The sequence below is a fragment of the Glycine soja genome, chromosome 16 (genome assembly GCF_004193775.1).
Source record: "Glycine soja cultivar W05 chromosome 16, ASM419377v2, whole genome shotgun sequence".
NCBI lineage: Eukaryota > Viridiplantae > Streptophyta > Magnoliopsida > Fabales > Fabaceae > Glycine > Glycine soja.
The window spans coordinates 34,431,282-34,452,924 of NC_041017.1; the positions used below are offsets into that span (position 1 = coordinate 34,431,282).

The 21,643-nt window shown below is 30.2% G+C and overlaps 2 protein-coding genes across 8 annotated transcripts in view; both read right to left on the reverse strand.

Moving 5' to 3' along the window:
- Window positions 1-3,221: 3,221 nt before the first annotated feature.
- The window catches only part of LOC114390907 (probable leucine-rich repeat receptor-like protein kinase At1g35710), a 28,992-nt gene continuing 10,570 nt past the window's right edge, over window positions 3,222-21,643 (reverse strand). Inside the window, exons 2-4 of one of the 4 annotated variants that reach the window (XM_028351839.1) lie at window positions 18,384-18,527; window positions 4,588-5,026; window positions 3,222-4,509 (exon numbers count right to left, since the gene is read on the reverse strand). In XM_028351839.1, the coding sequence (XP_028207640.1) occupies window positions 3,321-4,509; window positions 4,588-5,026; window positions 18,384-18,527 (1,772 nt within the window). In that variant the 3' untranslated portion in view covers window positions 3,222-3,320. Of the gene's footprint in view, window positions 5,027-17,947; window positions 17,992-18,034; window positions 18,528-21,643 lie in introns of all 4 variants that reach the window. The other 3 variants (XM_028351840.1, XM_028351837.1, XM_028351838.1) reach the window with 3 other exon arrangements.
- LOC114390913 (receptor-like protein EIX2) lies at window positions 11,172-17,940 on the reverse strand. 4 transcript variants are annotated; one of them, XM_028351848.1, is made up of 3 exons: window positions 15,326-17,940; window positions 13,299-14,280; window positions 11,172-11,279 (listed from the first exon to the last, which is right to left on the reverse strand). In XM_028351848.1, exon 1 carries the CDS (start codon window positions 16,754-16,756, stop codon window positions 15,329-15,331), a length of 1,428 nt encoding a protein of 475 aa, XP_028207649.1. In that variant the 5' UTR covers window positions 16,757-17,940; the 3' UTR covers window positions 11,172-11,279; window positions 13,299-14,280; window positions 15,326-15,328. The 4 variants fall into 3 exon arrangements, with proteins under 4 accessions (XP_028207652.1, XP_028207649.1, XP_028207653.1 ...); XM_028351851.1 differs by having other exon boundaries at window positions 13,299-14,262; XM_028351849.1 differs by lacking the exon at window positions 11,172-11,279 and having other exon boundaries at window positions 13,204-14,280.

A 21,643-nucleotide genomic window follows, 5' to 3' on the forward strand; every position in this document is an offset into this window, starting at 1 on the left:
ATGTACAAAAGCACAACAAAATCCCTAGATCAAACACAGTTTACTATTTCTACATAATCAAAGAGCATGACCCAAAAATCCAGAAACAATAACCAAACATCTCAATTCTCATTATTGTGAAGATTCATCAACTTCATACAAAACAACCAGTTCAGATTTAAGGGCTAAAGTACAAACAAAATGCACAGAAATTAAAAAGGAAAATAAACTAGATCACAATCACAATTGGCTCCCTCAAACTCTAGAAGCCTTCCTTAATTCTCTCTCGGTCTCCAAATCCAACTGTGAGAGATGCCTTCTCACCTCCAAAAGTATCTCTTTTCATTTTCCACCTCCACAAGCTGGCACCTAGAATTCAGAATTTTTCTGCCAAAAATTAAAATATCGATCCTTCAAAATTTGTCCTCAACCAGAAGTAACAAAAGAATAAAGAAAACATTGAAATGCCAAGAAAAGCACCATGACTAAAAGCTATATAAAGAAGTAGAAAATGAGATAGAAAAACTACCTCAAACTTATTTTCTATTTTACACTTAATAACTTACGAGGAAAAAGATATATCAACAAAAATATATATATATAATTTATATTGAGTTATTATTTAGCGATTAGAAAATAGGTTAAAGTATTTTAATTTGTTTAATATGAAATTCTAGTGTAAAGAAGTTTTATAACCTACATAACAATCATCATTCCTTTAATTTATTTAACTAATACCCCGAAATGACATGAAAATAAATAAAATTAAATATATTAATTTTAATAAATCCCATGTAAAAATCCAATACATTGAACTATTTGAACTTATTATATGCTTTTTAGAAAAACATTTATATTACGGGATTAAAAAAATCCCAAAAGATGATTTGTAGTCATGTTAAAAAACATTTTGAGATAAGAATATTTAAAATATCAAGATTTAGATTACTCGAATATATATATACAACTCATTTAATGTATATTTTCAAGCATCGTATCATTATTGAATATTAAATTACAAATTAGTATTTTATAAACAATCTAATCTAGATTTCAGAAATACAAAACAAACATGCATGCACGTCCAACTTTTCTTTCTCATTACAACTGCTTGTTCATCTTTAGTTAAAACTAGTTCATTCAAAGATATATCATATATGTTCTAGCTAGTCTTCTTTTAGGAAGAAAACCGGACTACAACTTGTTTACCTACGGTGTAATTGTAAACTAAGGTTCGTGTTGATGAATAATTGTTTTTTTTATTAATTGAGGATCTAAAGGTTAAAACAAAAGAGAAAAACGCCATCTAGTTGTAAACAATGGTTTGTGACTGCTATTTATCATATAAAGGAAAATGAAGTATATATACGAAGACTAAAATATTATTACCAGCTATCCTCTGTGATGCCACTTGGAAACTTTCACTGCTACCATGACATAAATAGCGTCTGATAAATTGCTTATGAACTTGAAATAAGCATGTCTCCAAGAACGCTTTATTAAGATTGAACCAAAGACGCCCCAGAAGCTTATAACAAATCCAATTGCCATGCTCATGTAAAATTCACGGGTGAAGAGCAATTTTTCATCTTCAGGAAGTTTAACAATTGGTTCCTGTGCAGGCTTCCCATCAATACACAATTTCTCTAGTGGTGGTCCACAAAGATCAAGATTATCTTCATAATATGAGGCATTGAAACTCTGTAATTGTGTACCAGTTGGAATTTCTCCAGATAGATTGTTATGTGACAAATCTAACATGCCGAGTCGATCAATTTGAGTAAGACTCCATGGAATTGAACCAATTAGATGGTTTCTTGACAAATCAAGAAAGTCAAGTGATGTTAACTTTCCAATATTTGAAGGAATCGCTCCAGTCAAATGGTTTCTTGATAAATTCAATGAAACCAATCCAAATAAATTCTCTATTTCCAGTGGAATTTCTCCAGAAAAGTGATTGCTTGAGAGATCAATGCTTTTTAGAAGTAGTAACCCATTATTTTTGAACATTTGTTCTGAACCTTTCCACATCAAGAATGCATTCAAATCATATGTTTCATTAGCATCCAAGCCATTGGCATTGACATAATATGAATGACCTTGTGAAGATGTCTTTTGAGTCATTGAAGTAAAATTTTTTATGCATTTAGGAATTTGCCCAGACATGCTGTTTAGTGAGACATCCAAGAGTTGAATGTCGCTTAGGTAGCAAATTTGCAATGGTAAACTTCCATGGAAATTATTTCTTCCCAAACTTAAAAATTGCAACTCTTGTAATTCGCTCCCTATCCAAGCAGGGATAAGCCCGGATAATCTGTTTTCTGCAATATCTAGCATTACTAGATTTGTACAACTCCTCAAGGAGAAAGGTATCTCATCTGTTAAGTTGTTGTTTCTCAATAGCAATGCTTGAAGATGAAGAAGAGATCCCATGGATGTGGGTATCCTTCCTGAAAAATTATTGTGACTTAAGTCCAAATAAGATAATGACTTGAAATGGCTCCAACAGTCCGGAATTTTTCCAGAGAAACGATTATTTGAAAGGTCTAATTGGTACAAAGTTTCAACTTTAACATTCACACATAAAAATGAAAGAGAACCTGAGAATTTATTTTTGGATAAATCAAGAAACAGGAAACCTCGCAGAAATGGTGGAATAGGGCCGTCAAATTGATTTGATCCAAGAATTAGGGAATCTTGAATATTCCTTATTGGAAAATTTGGAATTATACCATGGAGATTATTGTATGAAATATTCATTGAAATCCATTGTCGGAATGCTAAATTATCCCAAAACCACTTTGGAACCATATCTGCTATTCCAGCATTTGAAATGTCAATATACTCAAATTGATTTTGTGTCTCCAACCATTTGGGAAATAGTGGACCTAGCTTGCAAGATAAACCTCGTGCACTATGGATTCCCATATATTTCCTAACTAACATTTAAACCCCTCATTTCTTGCAATAAAAGTATCCCGACCGTATATTTAATTAATAAAATAAAAGTATATCATTATCAAACATGAAGAAAAACAGAGATTTGGTCCAAGAAGGGGGCGAGAATGTAGATGTTTTTGGGTGTGTGTGATGAGGTGGGGCCAAAAAACATGTAATTAGATAGTATTAATTATTCTTGTCGTTGTTTGTTGAATGTCTGGGTGATGTGGACGGGTAATGATGGTTGGAGACACCGGTGACTGTGAAAGAGGATCTTCATATTCGTCGTCTTCATATCTTACATTTTTTTTGTGTGTGTATTCTTAATCAATCATTCATTTGTTCACACACTAAGCGGGTATTAGTATAGTAGTAGTATTGTTCACCCCCATTTGCTTCTTTTATGGTTTTAATTTGTTACATGGAACACGTTGTGCCTCGTACATACATATTCTCACTTCACCAATTCCTATGTCGCTCAACTGAAATGGTGGGACCCAATTTTGGCTAAATGCCAAGGTCACTAAAGAGTTGTCAGATAACTCCAAGTCGTATAACTTAGACATATTAGCGAAATGATAGTCAGTGAGCACACCCTTCAAGGAATTTGATTGCAGATCTAGTTGCCCCAGTTGAGGTGGAAATTTAATATCTTTAGGAATCTCTCCATTTAGCTTGTTTCCATAAAGATTTAATTCTCTTAAAGATGAGAATATTGAGAGGTCGGGTAGTGTGCCGTTGATTTGATTCATGCTTAGAGATAATTGTTCCAATGAATATCTAGCACATCCAGACAAGTGATGGATTATCATTGGAAACTCTTCACTCAAGCTATTATTAGACATGTCCAATGAGCGCAAAGCACATGCATTCCCAAATGATTTGGGAATTCCACCTTCTAAAGAGTTTGATCCAATTGACAAAGACTCCAACAGAGATGGCAATTTGGTACTCTCTGGAATTTTTCCATTTAATTGATTTCGTGAAAGATCCAATGTTTTCAAGGCAGAGAATATTGAAAGGTCAGAAAGCGTACCATTGATTTGATTTCCTCTTATGTTCAATTCTTGCAGCGAGAATCTGGCACACCCAGACAATTGATGAATTATCACCGAAAGCTCTTTATTCAAATTGTTACCAAACATATCCAGTGATCTCAAAGCACATGAGTTCCCAAATGATTTGGGAATTCCACCTTCTAAAGAGTTTGATCCGATTGACAGAAATTCCAAATGAAATGGTAAGCGGATGCCTTCAGGTATTTTTCCACTTAATTTATTTCCATCAAGAAACAATGATCTTAGAGATGAGAATACTGAAAGGTCGGGTAAAGAGCCAGTGATTTGATTAGATTTAAAATCCAATTCTTGTAATGAGTGTTTAACACAACCACTAGACAAATTATGAAGGATTGATGGAAGGTCTTCACTCAAAAGGTTTGCTGGCATGTATAAAGAATGTAAGGTGCATATATTCGCGAAGGATTTGAAATCCTCACCCTTGAATATATTATATGAGAGGTCGAGGTGCTCAAGAGAATTCATTACACGGCCAAAATGGTTTGATGTGGAACCCTCCAAGAGGTTATGACTAAGGTCAAGGTGCTGAAGTGAATTCAAGACAATGCCAAAATGATTTGATGATGTGGAACCCTCCAAGAGGTTATAACTAAGGTCAAGCTCAACAAGGTTGGAAGTGACGTTGGACAGCCACTGGAGTATCATTGATGACGTGAAGCTGTTCGAGGAATGATCAAGGATGGAAAGGGAACTAGAAAAATTGAATTTGGAGGGCCTCAATGAAAGGATAAACTGATCGGAAAGGCTACATTCACTTAAACTCAGTTCTCTAAGTGTTGGTAGCTTGGCAATCATTTGGAGGAAGCTATGAGAAGTGTTGAGATTAGATATGAAGGCCAAGGAAAGATGGGTTAAAGAAATGAGATTAGACACCCAATGATCTCCATCGTCAATTTTGAGAGCACCACTCTCATAATATGATCCTCCAAGATAAAGGTTCTGCAAATTTGAAAGGTTCCCAAGTTGGGACGGTATACTTCCTTCAAAAGAATTGTAGCTGAGATCAAGATGCTGCAACTGGGAGAGATTTCCAAGTTGACGTGGGATTGAACCCTCCAGAGAATTCCGACCAAGATTTAAGTATTTCAAATGAGAAAGAGAGCCAAACTGAGTTGGAATTTTTCCGCCAAAATCAGAATATGACAGATCAAGGTATCTCAAGTTGCTGAGAGAACCAAGAAACTCTGGGATTCCTCTGCCTTGAAAATAATTGATACTGAGGTTGAGCATTAGAACATGGGCGGTGAGGTTGGAGCAGCGAATCCCTTGCCATTGGCAGCAATCAGAAGTGGTCCAAGAAGAGAGCATGCCATAGGGATCCTCAATGGCAGCCTTGAATTGGAGGAGTGCTTCCCTCTCAGTCTGAATGCACATAATATGGTCTTGAGCAGAAACAACAACCTGCAACATCATTAATATTGTTATGCCTTCCATGAATTTCAAACCAACTGGAGTTTATTTTTTACTTTTAATAAATAACAGTAAAAAAAAGTTTTAGATATTCATACTTTTAATAAAAAAATCCTTTTAGGATATTTAATTTTAAAAAATTTGTAATACACGGATAAAATATATAAAAAAAAAACTCTTCAATAAAATTTATGGAAATTAGTTAAAATAATTTTGTATTTCCTCTAAATTTACTAATATAAATTTTACGCAAGTATGAAAAATATATTCAAATAATTTCTTTTGACCCAAATAGTTTGCTTAGTTATGTTGATTTTATAATTATTTCTTTCCCGCTTTTTTAATATTCTATCAGCTCCTTTTTTATTATTTATATTAAACATGTTATATTCTATGCATTTATGTTATAAATATAAAAGCAAAAGAAGTAATTATTATGACGTTTTTAAAATTTAAACAAGTAACGAAAACTATGAATATTGGTAAAAATGTTTGAATATAAATGTGTGTATAACTTTTATTTTGTTATTTAAAAGTTAAAATAATTTGAATAGTCTAGGGGGTTAATTTAATTAGTTGGAAATTAATATAACTTTTTTGATATTATCTTTGATTTCAATAGATAAAAAAAATAAAGGAGAAGAAGGGGAGAATTGGATAAAAGAAAAACTTAGCTTGGTATTTAATTTGCTGAAAAGATTTGAAGCATATAAACATGGCCGCTATGAGATGGGTTCGGCATACAACACTTCTAAATAATAATTATGACTTCTGTGGTTCTGTTTGCTTCTACCACAACTACTTTAGAAAAATAATTATTTTAAGGAAAATTTTTGAACGAAAACTTTCATCCAAATGCCATTGAATTTTTATTTTAATTTTAAAATAAATTTTGTTCCTAACTTCTCTTTTAAATATGTAACAATTTTATTAGTTCATATTATTTTTTTACAAACATTAACCAATAAAATTGGTATATATTTAAAAGAGAAGTTAGGAGAAAATTTATTTATTAGATAATATTATAAAATACTTCAAATATAATTGAATCCATTGGCTTATATATTTTCAGCTTTCAGTTTTTAACTTTTCAACTTTCAAACTTTATAATTTCATCTACAATTTTAACTATCAATTAGCAATATTTTAAGTAATAGTCCGAAACACAACCTGAATCTATGGTGGCAAAAACTATGAGCAAGATTTTGTGCACTAATTACTTGAACCATATTTTGTTATGCATTTCGACTGAAAGATTTTCAGTTTAAAGATGCTAAAATGTACTTTAGTATATATATATTCTTATGAGTAAAAGTGACAATCACTACACAACAATGACACAATTGCTGCTTATGTTCCCATTTTTCTTTTATTTTCCAATTTAATATTTAACCAATTAAATAAAAATAATGTAGCATTCTAAACGATATATATCAAGGGAAGACTTGGAAAAGTCTCCAGTCAAGAAGTTGCAAAAAAAAAAAAAAGTTTTTAAAAAAAACTAAAGATTACTCATCCGTAACTTTTGCACTTTGTTTGGATTAGAGATGAAATAGAGAAAAATGAAAGAGAAAAAAAGATAGAAATAAAAGAGAAACAAGGTAGAGAATTTATATTGTTTAAATAGAAATAGTAAAAAAATGAGTGTTTTTTAGGAATCCTCCCATAAAATCAATATTGCTTCTCACAAAATCCTCCCATTTTACCACTGTTTTTGAGGAATCAATTTTTTTTTGGACCCCACTAAATTTGTTTTTACTTCATTTTCATTTCCATCCCATCTAAATCAAAAGTTCCCATTTCATTTTTTTTACCCCACTAAATTTGTTTTACTTCATTTTATTTTCAGTCCATCTAAACCAAAAGTTCCTCACTTCTTCCCAATTTATTTCCTTCCAAATGATCCTAGTGGAGGACTTCAAATTATATGTAATTGATATTAAAATCATAACGTGTTTGAAGTGGCATTCAAAGTAGGTTTAGTTGAAAAAAGTGACCATGTTCTTAACGAAGAAGAGGAAATTGGGTTTAAAAACATATACCATGCTTAATAGGACATTCAAATTTAAAGTTAATTAATCTATTTGTCCCAGATACCAATAGACCCATAAATGATTTTTTTATTATTAAAGTGGCCATGTTCTTAATATATATATATATATATACATAAATGCTTTAAAAAAACGAAGAAGAGAATATTGAGAAAAAAGAACTAAAATATTCAATAAATTAAAACAATTCAATTCCAATTAAATTCACACCAAAACCCAATACTTTCTATAATTTTTAAAATTCTTAATTGGCTATAATTTCATTATTCCTATACATCAATATATTAAATATCAAATATAAAATAAATTTCTTAATATCAATTTTATATTTGTCTTATATATCAACCAAAATATGTACTCCTTAATATAATAAAAAATTAATACTATGACACTTTCAAGGGATGATTTGAAAAAATATATCATCAATTTGTCATGAAAATAATGTATGATTGACAAATATAGCTAATAGAACTTAAAAAGAGTAATGACATTCAAAAATTGGAAAAAGCCACTATATTCTACTCTACACATAAAAAAGTGTATGCATGGTGTGAGCCTTTTTTGTGTGTGCGTACGGAGAGAAAGATTGAAAATAAAATTTATTGTATCTTTCATTTGTTTAAGTCAAAATGGATTATATTAGAATCTTAAGAGAAAGATCATTTTGAAGGTTAAAATGGGAAAAAATGAAAATTATTGAATTAAGATTAAAAATAATATATCATTGAAATTATTGAATTAAAATTAAAAATAATATATCATTGAAATTAAAACTTAATTATAAACATAGAATGTAATATTATTATTGTCCTTGTCTTTATTATTGTTGTCATTATCTTTGTCATCACTATTTATGCCTTGTTGCCACTATCATATTTGATGGTTCAACATCTACATATACCATGGTTCATACTTGAAAACAAAAAATAAGGGGGCAAAACAAACGGTGCTTCAACCTCTAATTCAATCCGAAACATTATGAACCCAAAAAACAATGAACAAAACATAGGAGAATGATCTATTTTAAGAAGAAAAAAATGACAAAACTGTGAATAAAAATTTAAGGAAATTGAAATTCATTGAAATCAAATGAGATTTGAATTGCGATTTTCACAAATACATTCAAATGAGAAAACATGAACGAACCTGCAACATCATAAATATTATTATGGCTTGCATGTATTTGAAACGAACTGGATTCATGGTTGGCATTTTGGTGGTGATGATGAGAAAGGCAAAGTGATTGATGAAATGAATCCACTGAATATGAGAATTAGAATGATACTGATGACTTTAGCACTGCCAATAGTCATGCATATATATAACATCGGGATGGTTAATGGAAGTCACATTTCTCAACGGTTGGGCCACTCATAAATTCTTCCAAGTATGTAAAATATATTCAAATAATTTCTTTTGATGCAAATAGTCTGATTAGTTATGTTTATTTTATAATTATTTCTTTCCCATTTTTTTAAATTATCAGCTCTTTTTATATTATTTATATTATACATGTTATATTCTATATATTTATGTTATAAATATAAAAGCAAAAGACGTAAGTATTATGACGTTTCTAAAATATAAACAAGTAACTAAAACTATGAATAATGGTAAAAATGTTGAAATATAAAAGTGTGTATAACTTTTATTTTGTTATTTAAAAGTTAAACGGATTTGGATAGCTAGGGGATTTAGTTTAGCTGGTTGAATAAGATTTATGAATTATTATATATCTTTTGTTATTATCTTTGATTCTTACGAATAAACAAAAGATAAAAAAGAAGAAATTGGATAAAAAAAAAGCTTAGTATTTAATTTGTTAAAGAGATTTGGAGCATATACGCATGCACGCTATGAGATGGGTTCGACACACAGCTAATTTCCAATCAGACCTCGTATTGGTGGTACTATAACACGTCTAAATAATAATTAGGACTTCTGGTCATGTTTGCTTCTACCACAACTATTTTCAGAATAATTCAAACTTTTTAATTTCATCTGAAATAGAAAAAAATGAAAGAGAAAAAAAAAGATAGAAATAAGAGAGAAACGAAGTGGAAAATTTATCTTTTTTTTTGGATAATTAAAAATGAAAAAAATGAGTGAATTTTATATTATTTAGGAATCCTCCCCTAAAATTAATATTACTTCAAACATAATCCTCCATTTCACCACTGTTTTTGAGGATTTTTTTTTTTGGACTCCAATAAATTTGTTTTTACTTCATTTTAATTTCCATCCCATCTAAACCAAAAGTTTCCATTTCATTTTCCTTCACTTCTTCCCAATTTATTTTCATCCAAATCATCCTAAACATGTGCAGGACTTCAAATTATATGTAATTGACATTAAAATCATACCGTGCTTGAATTGGAATTCAAATTGGGTTTAGTTGGAAAAAGTGACCATGTTCTTATTGAAGAAGAAAAAATTAGGTTTAAAAAAGTATATCATACTTGAAGAGGACATTCAAATCTAAAGTTAATTAATCTATTTGTCCTAGATATCAATAGACCCATAAATAAATTTTTTTATTAAAGTGAGCATGTTCATGTTCTTAAGGAAGAAGAATATATATATATATATATATATATATATATATATATATATATTCAAAAAAAAAGAAGAAGAGAATATTGAGAGAAAAACTAAAATATTCAATATATTAAAACAATTCCATTCACACCAAAAATCAATACTTTCTACAATTTTTAAAATTCTTAATTGGCTATAATTTTATTATTACTATACATCAATATATCAAATATCAAATATAAAATAAATTTATTAATTAATAGGACTTGAAAAAATATATCATCAATTTTTCATGAAAATAATATATGATTGACAAATATAGCTAATAGAATATCGTACTTAAAAATAGTAATGACATTCAAAAATTGGAAAAAGCCACTATATTCTATTATACATGTAAAAATGTGAATGGTGTGAGCCTTTTTTTTTTCTGTCTGTGTGGGGAGAAATATTCAAAATAAAGTCTATTGTGTGTTTTATTTGTTTGAGTGGAGATGAGTCATATCAGAATCTTAAGAGAAAGATCGGTTTGAAGACTAAAATTGAAACAAAAAATAAAAAATATTGGTTTAAGATTAAAAATAATATATCATTGAGATTAAAACTTAATATATATACACCCCTTTCTTTTTCTTTTTAACCTCCCTTGACATTTTTTTTGGAAATATATATACACCTTAATCTCTAAGGAATTACAAATTGAGTACGTGTTCATATTAATATTTTGTGCCATAAGACTTATCATAGTTACATCATTTGCAGTTCTATTACGTCACAGGGAGGAATTTTCTATTTCATCAATTTTTGCTATATGTTGGATTCAGAATATGTTAATTACAAAGTATTCCTTATACTTAACAAATTAAAAAATACCAAGAGAAGCCTATGTCGTGTCTGAATTTATTTGGTCTCATTTTTAATTTTAATTCATAACAGAGATTCCTCAAGTATTTTCCTTTACAGCATCTTCCGCAACAACTTCTAAATCTTCTCATCCATTTGTGTAGCTTTCCTAAATGTTCTGTGATTATATATCTTCATCTAGAATAAATTTATTGACTTTGCAAACAGAGAATTGGAAATTAATTTTTATTAAGTGGCATGCCCTTGTATGACTTTCCGGAAACAAAACAAAGAAAGACTTAAGAAGCACTCCAATCAACATCACATTACATAAAAAACAATTAAGTATGAAATTTTTTTATAAGTAATATGGTCCTTACACGACTCCATTGGAACAAAACAAAGAAAGACGTAGAAAATACTCCAGTCATCGCACTACCTACAAAAATAATAGATGTGAAATTTTTTTTATAGTGACATGACCATTTATATGACTATGTAGGAACCAAACAAAACCATAAAGACTTAGAATTTAATTCCAGTCATTGCGCTAAACAACAAATGTGGAAAATTTTGTGAAGTGACATGACCCATATACTTGGGAACAAAACAAAAAGACTTAAAAAATTCGCAAGATACCCACATTGACCTTTGTCTATATTTTGCTAACGTAATATACAGACTATTACTTCATTGATTTTGATTGATAATTTCTTTTGAAGGAATTCTGTGTCAACAAAAGTGGTGCTTATGTAAGTTCTGTATAATATACTACCTACGTACGGTCTTTTATATAAAAAATAAAAGATAACATATTTTTTTCTTTTAATTATAAGAATGATAAGACTACTTTATTATTAAATCTGTGATAGTATATAATTCATAATTCAGACAATATTTATTGATCTTCATATCTTGCACCGAAGAAAATCCTAAGTCTTAAACCATTCAAACTTATAAGGTTTGTCGCCAACCAAACTTGGTGGTAATTAGGGAGAATTGTTTTTGCTTTTGAAAATTATAGTGTTTGCTGAAATGACAACTTGAATCGGAACTAACTTAATGGTTGTATCTTGAAACTTTGGAGCTGTTTCTCTAGATGTGTATACTATATACTTGAACGACGATTTTACTTTAGTTTGGGTATTTTTTATTCTAATCCAATCCAGGTTTAGTTTTGTTTACATTCTGAATTAGAATTTGATAGGTGTTGGCTTTTTCTTTATTACTGATCGATGCATGAGCCTACTCCCCAAACCTATTGTTATTTCTTGATAATCAGTTTTTAAGTTTCATAATTTTTATTTTAAACCAAACCAAACATGGAAGTAACATCTTATCTTTTTATAATAAAAAATTATAACTTTTTTGGTACTTTTTTACAACATTTTTCTCTCTTATTTAAAATTTTGAGAATAGGACTCAAAAGTAATATTTTTGTAAATAACACTGAAAACAAGGAATATGAATTTATTTTCTTTAAAAAAAAGAAATATGATTTATGTTTTCCACAACATATTAATATTATTATTATAATTTCTTTTGTAAATAATATTGTCATTGTCCCAATGTGGCGGTCAAGTGAGTTTTTCAAAAGAAAATTGAGAAGTCATCATCAATGTTTATTTAAGGAAAACGTCAGAAAAACAAAAAAAATGAAATGATTTACAATTTGAGAAAAAAAGGATTCAAAAATTATTTACGTGGAAGGTATTAACACCTCACTCATGCGTCATGAAGATGACAGTCATGAAGATGACAACCTTTAATTCAGTCTAATAAAAATAAAAGCGATTTCTTAATTATTTATCTTCCCTTGAGAACATGAATTATGTTTGCTATATTTTGTTTAATTTAAAAAAGAAAACAAATTTTTATTTTTAGTAAAGAGGAAATTTCATGTTTTTTTTCCTAGTGTTTTAGGTCAACAAGGGGTTTTCCCTTATTCATACATATCCCCATGTGTAATGAGAAAATCAGACTTATGTAGTTCTTTGGTAAAAAATAACTTTGTGTTGGTTGATTTTTTTTTTTTTTGAATGATTGGTATTTAATTGTGTGAATAAGAGTCGTTAAAGTGTTGAACCTTGAAATGATATTAAATTTTTAAAAAAAATAATAGAGAGAGTTGCTTAAGGCATTGAAACAATTCGAGTAATGTGTAATATTCATTCAGAAAAAAAAAAAGAATTGAATGTTCATTTATTTGAACATTTTGACTCTCTTTTTAGAAAAGATTTTGGTTGTGACAAACGTTACGAAATAAAGAAAGTTGGAGACCTAGCACAACATTAACAAAATTCACTCACATGTTATTAAAACACCATCAAGTCAGAAATCCAACATAAGATGCACGAAACATAAAAAAGATAAATTAAGTGATTATTTATTTGAGTATTTTTGCCTCTTTAGAAAAGATGTTGGGTTTGCAGTAAACTTTGTAAATTCATGAACTTACGGATATCTGATTAAATGCAAGAGGCTGCAAGTTTTGCATCAGAAGGATCTGTAATGAATGAGTTGAGGCACTGGAATGATTTGTATGGTGAAGGAGGTTCGAGGAAGAAACAACAGCTCACTTACTTCCTTTAGATTGTGGAATGCGACATTTATTTTTGGATTTGTGACCATTCATCCTCAATGATACCTTTAACAAAGAAAGAAGTCCTTCATCAGAGATGTTGAACTCAAAGCATGCCCAATGTCTCACTATATCCCAAATGTCACAGGGATATCATGATTCCCAGAAAAGCACAAGTTCTACCACACACATCTTCTCTAAAGGACGTGTGGATCGTCATGCACTATTTGGCAAGCATCTTATCTCTTCCTACTCCAACACTATTTGCCAACTCTGCTCAAAGAAGGGACATAGTGCTCACACCTGTCACAGTTAAGTTTTGATTTTACGGATTGTTGAAGTAACAACCCAATTTCCACCTAGTCCAAACAACTTTGCCCAAGTTTAAGATCAGTTTTTGCTGCGGTAATTGACATTCAATTCCTTGGCAATGAATCCTTTTAATCTCATATAACTTAATTCCTTAAATGAAATCATGAGACTAATGTACAAAAGCACAACAAAATCCCTAGATCAAACACGGTTTTCTATTTCTACATAATCAAAGAGCATGATCCAAAAATGAAGAAGCAATAACCAAACCTCTCAGTTCCCATTATTATGAAGATTCATCAACTTCATACAAAACAACCAGTTCAGATTTAAAGGCCAAATTACAAACAAAATGCTTAGAAATTAAAAAGGAAAATAAACTAGATGGATCACAATCACAATTGGCTCCCTCAAGCTATAGAAGCCTTCCTTAATTCTCTCTCGGTCTCCAAATCCAACTGTGAGAGATGCCTTCTCACCTCCAAATTAAAAGTGTCTCTTTGCATTTTCCACCTCAACAAGCTGGCACCTACAATTCAGAATTTTTCTGCCAAAAATTAAAATATCGATCCTTCAAAATTTGTCTTCAACATAAATAATAAAAGAATAGAGAAAAAATTGGAATGCCAAGAAAATCACCAACACTAAAAGCTATATCAAAAAGTAGAACGTGAGATAGAAAATAGGTAAAAGTATTTATAAGGAGGAAAAATATATATCAAGAAAAAAATATACTTTATTTGTATGTAGCTATTATTTTGGGATTAGAAAATAGGTAAAAGTATTTTGATTTGTTTAATATGAAATGTTAGTGTAAAGAAGTTTTATAGCCTACTCAATTTAATATAACAATATTAATAATCATTTCTTTAATTTATTTAACTAATATGAAATGGTATAAAAATAAATAAAATTAAATATATTAATATTAATATATGCCCATGTAAAACTCCAACACATTGAAGTTAATACTAATTAGTAATTAGACTCTTTGAACTTATTATATACTTTTTAGAAAAACATTTATCAAAAATTGATTATATTACAGTATTAACAAAAGTCCAAAAGATGATTTGTAGTTATGTTAAAAGACATTTTGAGGTAAGAATATTTAAAATATCAAGATTTAGATTCTTCGAATATATATACACAACTCATTCAATATATATTTTCAAGCGCCGTACCATTATTAGAATATTAAATTTCAAATTAGTATTTTATAAACAATCTAATCTAGATTTCGGAAGTGCAAAACAAACATGCATGCATTTTCCACTTTTCTTTTTCATTATTATATAACTGCTTGTTCATCTTTAGTTAAAACTAGTTCATTAAAAGATATATATATATATATATATATATATAGCTAGTCTTCTTTTAAGAAGAAAACCGAACTACAACTTGTTTACCTGCTGTGTGATAGTAAACTAAGGTTCGTGTTGATGAATACTTGCTTTTTTATTAATTGAGGGTCTAAAGGTCAAAACAAAAGAGAAAAACGTCATCTAGTTGTAAACTAAGGTCTGTGACTGCTATATATTTATCATATAAAGGAAAATGAAGTATATATATGAAGACTAAAATATTATTACCAGCTATCCACTGTGATGCCACTTGAAAACTTTCACGGCTGCCATGACATAAATAGCATCTGAGAAATTGCTTATGAACTTGAAATAAGCATGTCTCCAAGAACGATTTATTAAGATTGAGCCAAAAACGCCCCAAAAGCTTATTACAAATCCAATTGCCATACTCATGTAAAATTCACGGGTGAAAAGCAAATTTTCATCTTCAGGAAGTTTAACAATTGGTTCCTGTGCAGGCTTCCCATCAATACACAATTTCTCTAGTGGCGGTCCACAAAGATCAAGATTATCTTCATAACATGAGGCATTGAAACTCTGTAATTGTGTACCAGTTGGAATTTCTCCAGATAGGTTGTTATGTGACAAATCTAACATGCCCAGTCGATCAATTTGAGTAAGACTCAAAGGAATTGAACCAGCTAGATGGTTTCTTGACAAATCAAGAAAGTCAAGTGATGTTAACTTTCCAATATTTGAAGGAATCTTTCCGGTCAAATGGTTTCTTGATAAATTCAATGAAACCAATCCAAATAAATTCTCTATTTCCAGTGGAATTTCTCCAGAAAAGTGATTGCTTGAGAGATCAATGCTTTTTAAAAGTAGTAACACATTATTTTTGAACATTTGTTCTGAACCTTTCCACATCAAGAGTGCATTCAAATCATATGTATGACTACCAGACATGCCAATGATATTGACAAGATATGAATGACCTTGATAATCTCTTGAAGATGTCTTTTGAGTCATTGAAGTAAAAATTTTTATGCATTTAGGAATCTGCCCAGACATGCTGTTTAGTGAGACATCCAAGAGTTGAATGTCACTTAGGTAGCAAATTTGCAATGGTAAACTTCCATGGAAATTATTTCTTCCCAAACTTAAAAATTGCAACTCTTGTAATTCGCTCCCAATCCAAGCAGGGATAAGCCCTGATAATCTGTTTTCTGAAATATCTAGCATTACTAGATTTGTGCAACTCCTCAAGGAGAAAGGTATCTCATCTGTTAAGTTGTTGTTTCTCAATAGCAATGCTTGAAGATGAAGAAGAGATCCCATGGATGTGGGTATCCTTCCTGAAAAATTATTGTGACTTAAGTCCAAATAAGTTAATGACTTGAAATGGCTCCAACAGTCCGGAATTTTTCCAGAGAAACGATTATTTGAAAGGTCTAATTGGTACAAAGTTTCAACTGTACCATTCGGACATAAAAATGAATGAGAATCTGAGAATTTATTTTTGGATAAATCAAGAAACAGGAAACCTCGCAGAAATGGTGGAATAGGGCCATCAAATTGATTTGATCCAAGAATTAGGGAATTGTAAAGATTCTTTAGTGGAAAATTTGGAATTATACCATGGAGATTATTGTATGAAATATTCATTGAAATCAATTCTCGGAATGCTAAATTAGCCCAAAACCACTTTGGAACCATATCTGCTATTCCAGCATTTGAAATGTCAATATCCCCAAATTGATTTTGTGTCTCCAACCATTTGGGAAATACTGGACCTAGCTTGCAAGATCGCAATCCTATGTGGTTCAACTGAAAAGGTGGAATCCAATTTGGACTAAATGCCAATGCCAATAAAGAGTTGCCAATGCCAATGCCAATTTGGACTAGCGAAATGATAGTCAGTGAGCACACCCTTTAAGGAATTTGATTGCATATCTAATTTCACAAGTTGAGGTGGAAATTTAATATCTTTAGGAATCTCTCCATTTAGCTTGTTTCCATCAAGATATAATACTCTTAAAGATGAGAATATTGAGAGGTCGGGTAGTGTGCCATTGATTTGATTCATGCTTAGATCTAATAGTTCCAATGAATATCTAGCACATCCAGACAAGTGATGGATTATCATTGGAAACTCTTCACTCAAGCTATTATTAGACATGCCCAATGAGCGCAAAGCACATGCATTCCCAAATGATTTTGGAATTCCACCTTCTAAAATGTTTGATCGGATTGACAAAGACTCCAACAGAGATGGCAATTTGTTACTTTCTGGAATTTTTCCATGTAATTGATTTCGTGAAAGAATCAATGTTTTCAAGGCAGAGAATACTGAAAGGTCAGAAAGCGTACCATTGATTTGATTTCCTCTTATGTTCAATTCTTGCAGCGAGAATCTGGCACACCCAGACAATTGATGAATTATCACCGCAAGCTCTTTATTCAAATTGTTATCAGACATATCCAGTGAGCTCAAAGCACATGAGTTCCCAAATGATTTGGGAATTCCACCTTCTAAAGAGTTTGATTGGATTGACAGAGATTTCAAATGAAATGGTAAGCGGATGCCTTCAGGTATCTTTCCACTTAATTTATTTCCATCAAGAAACAATGATCTTAGAGATGAGAATACTGAAAGGTCGAGTAAAGAGCCAGTGATTTGATTATATGTAAAATCCAATTCTTGTAATGAGTGTTTAACACAACCACTAGACAAATTATGAAGGATTGATGGAAGGTCTTCACTCAAATGGTTTTCTAGTATGTATAAAGAATGTAAGGTGCATATATTCGCCAAGGATTTCAAATCCTCACCCTTGAATATATTATCTGAGAGGTCGAGATGCTCAAGAGAATTCATTACACGGCCAAAATGGTTTGATGTGGAACCCTCCAAGAGGTTACCACTAAGGTCAAGCTCAACAAGGTTGGAAGTGACGTTGGACAGCCACTGGAGTATCAAGGACGGAAAGGGAACTAGAAAAATTGAATTTAGAGGGCCTCCATGGAAGGATAAAATGATCGGAAAGGCTACAATTACTTAAACTCAGTTCTCTAAGCTTTGGTAGCTTGGAAATCATTTGGAGGAAGCTATGAGAAGTGTTGAGATTAGATATGGAGTGGAAGGAAAGATGGGTTAAGGAAATGAGATTAGACAGCCAATGATCTCCATCGTCAATTTTGAGAGCACCACCATAAGCATCATCATAATAACGTGATCCTCCAAGATAAAGCTTCTGCAAATTTGAAAGGTTCCCAAGTTGGGACGGTATACTTCCTTCAAAAGAATTGTACCTGAGATCAAGATACAGCAACTGGGAGAGATTTCCAATTTGAGAGGGTATATTTCCTTCAAATTGATTGCGGCTGAGATCAAGATGCTGCAACTGGGAGAGATTTCCAATTTGAGAGGGTATACTTCCTTCAAAAGAATTGTAGCTGAGATCAAGATGCTGCAACTGGGAGAGATTTCCAAGTTGACGTGGGATTGAACCCTGCAGATAATAATTCCAAGCAAGATTTAAGTGTTTCAAATGAGAAAGAGAGCCAAACTGAGTTGGAATTTTTCCTTCAAAATAAGAATTTGACAGATCAAGGTATCTCAAGTTGGTGAGAGAACCAAGAAACTCTGGGATTCCTCTGCCTTGAAAAGAATTCGAACTGAGGTTTAAATAGTTTAATTGTTGCAACTCCATCAACGACTTGTGGATCTCTCCTCTCATATAACGTTGCGAGGCAATTCCAGTGATACGATTGAAGGCATATGAATAATTAACCTGACCGTGAAGGTCGAGCATTAGAACATGGCCGGTGAGGTTGGTGCAGCGAATCCCTTGCCATTGGCAGCAATCAGAAGTGGTCCAAGAAGAGAGCATGCCATAGTCATCCACAAGTGCAGCCTTGAATTGGAGGAGTGCTTCCCTCTCCCTCTCAATGCACATTATTTCCTCTTCAGCACAAACAACCTGCAACATCATCATCATAAATGTTATTATGGCTTGCATGAATTTGAAACGAACTGGATTAATGGTTGGCATTTTGGTGGTTATGATCAGAAAGGCAAAGTGATTGATGAAATGAATCCACTGAATATGAGAATTAGAATGATACAGATGACTTTAGCACTGCCAATAGGCATGCATATATATAACATATGGATGGTTAATGGAACACACATTTCTCAACAGTTGGGCCACTCATAATTTCTTCCAAGTATCCAAGTCTTCTTTGCTATCCCATCAGTCTCAACAGTCATTTTCATAGCTTTTTATATGAAATATTTTACCATTTCTAAGATAGAAGCTTGCTAGATTTTTTCAAGACCCTAAATCAATTTATCTTTTCTATATCTAACCTTTTTTTTTTTTATCATTTCTACTGATTATTCATCATTTAAATTTTATATTTATAGTAATTTACTTTTGATCAAATTTTGTTATATATTAAATTTCTTTCTGTGTTAATTGCATTTATATTTATTTTTTTATTATTTCGTATTATATTTTTATTCTTTCATTTTTATATTTAACCTATTTACATAAAAATACATTTATTTTTTTTACTTATAATAAATAACAGTCAAAACAAAAGTGTTAGATATTCATACTTTTAATAAAAAAAATCCTTTTAGGATATTTAATTTTAAAAAAATTGTGATACACGAATCAAACAAAAAACAGCTCTTAAATAAAATTGACGAAATTAGTTAAAAGAATTTTGTATTACCTCTAAATTTACTAACATAAATTTAACGTAAGTATGTAAAATTTCTTTTGACCCAAATAGTTTGATTAGTTATGTTGATTTTATAATTATTTCTTTACCTTTTTTAAAAAAAAATATCAGCTCTTTTTATATTATTGATATTATACATGTTATATTCTATATATTTATGTTATAAATATAAAAGCAAAAGAAGTAGGTATTAGGGCGTTTCTAAAATATAAGCAAGTAATGAATAAAGGTAAAAATGTTGGAATATAAAAGTGTGTATAACTTTTATTTTGTTATTTAAAAGTTAAAGGGATTTGGATAGCTAAGGGGATTTAATTAGTTTGTTGGATAACATGTATAAATTACTATACATTTTTTTTATATTATCTTTCATTCCTACGTATTAAGAAAAAATGGGTTCGGCACACAGCTAATCTCCAATCAGACCTCGTATTGGTACTGTTTGCTTCTACCACAACTATTTTCAGAATAATTCAAATTTTTTATTTTCATCTAATGTTTTATCTATCAATTAACAATATTTTAAGTTATCGTCCTAAACACAACCTAAATCCATGATGACAAATACTAGGAGCAAGATTTTGTACACTAATTACTTGACCTATATTTTGTTATGCATTTCGATTAAATTATTTTCAGTTTAAAGATGCTAAAATTTATTTAATCTGGAATATATATTTTCTTATGAGTAAAAGTGACAATAACCACACAACAACGGCACAATTCCTACTTAGTTCCCACTTTTTTTTTTCAATTTAATATATAACCAATTAAATAAAAAAAGACTTAAAAAATAATGTAGCATTCTAAACGATATATATCAAGGGGAGACTTGCAAAAGTCTCCGGTCAACAAGTTACAAAAAAGTTGATCGTATATCATAAGGCAATTTCATATTTAAAATAATTATAAAAATAATAAGCACAAAATTTGTAATTTATGAAAACAAAAAACTGCACTTTGAAAAAAAAAACTTTTAAAAAGATTAACTCATCCGTAACTTTTGCACTTTATTTGGATTAGAGATGAAATAGAAAAAAAAATGAAAGAAAAAAAAAAGAAATAAAAAAGATAGAAATAAAAGAGGAACGAGGTGGAAATTTTATATTTTTTGGATAAATAAATATGAAAAAAATGAGTGAATTTTATATTATTTAGGAATCCTCCCATAAAATTAATATTGCTTCAAACAAAATCCTCCCATTTCATCACTGTTTTTGAGGAATCAATTTTTTTTTGGGCTCCACTAAATTTGTTTTACTTCATTTTCATTTCCATCCCATCTAAACCAAAAGTTTCCATTTCACTTTCTTTCACTTCTTCCCAATTTATTTTCATCCAAATCATCCTAAACAACAAGAAGAGGACTTCAAATTATATGTAATTGACATTAAAATCATACCGTGCTTGAAGTGGCATTCAAATTGGGTTTAGTTAGAAAAAGTGGCCATGTTCTTAATGAAGAATGGAAAATTAGATTTAAAAATGTATATCATGCTTGAAGAGGACATTTAAATTTGCTCTAGATATCAATAGACCCATAAATAATTTTTTTATTAAAGTGACCATATTCTTAAGGAAGACGATATTTTATATATATATATATATATATATATATATATATATATATATATATATATATATATATGCTCTTAAGAAAAGGAAGAAGAGAATATTGAGGAAAAAATTAAAATATTCAATAAATTAAAACAATTCAATTCACACCAAAAATCAATACTTTCTGAAATTTTTAAAATTCTTAATTGGCTATAATTTCATTATTACTATAGATCAATATATCAAATATGAAATCTAGAATAAATTTCTTTATTAATTCAATGATGGTATAAT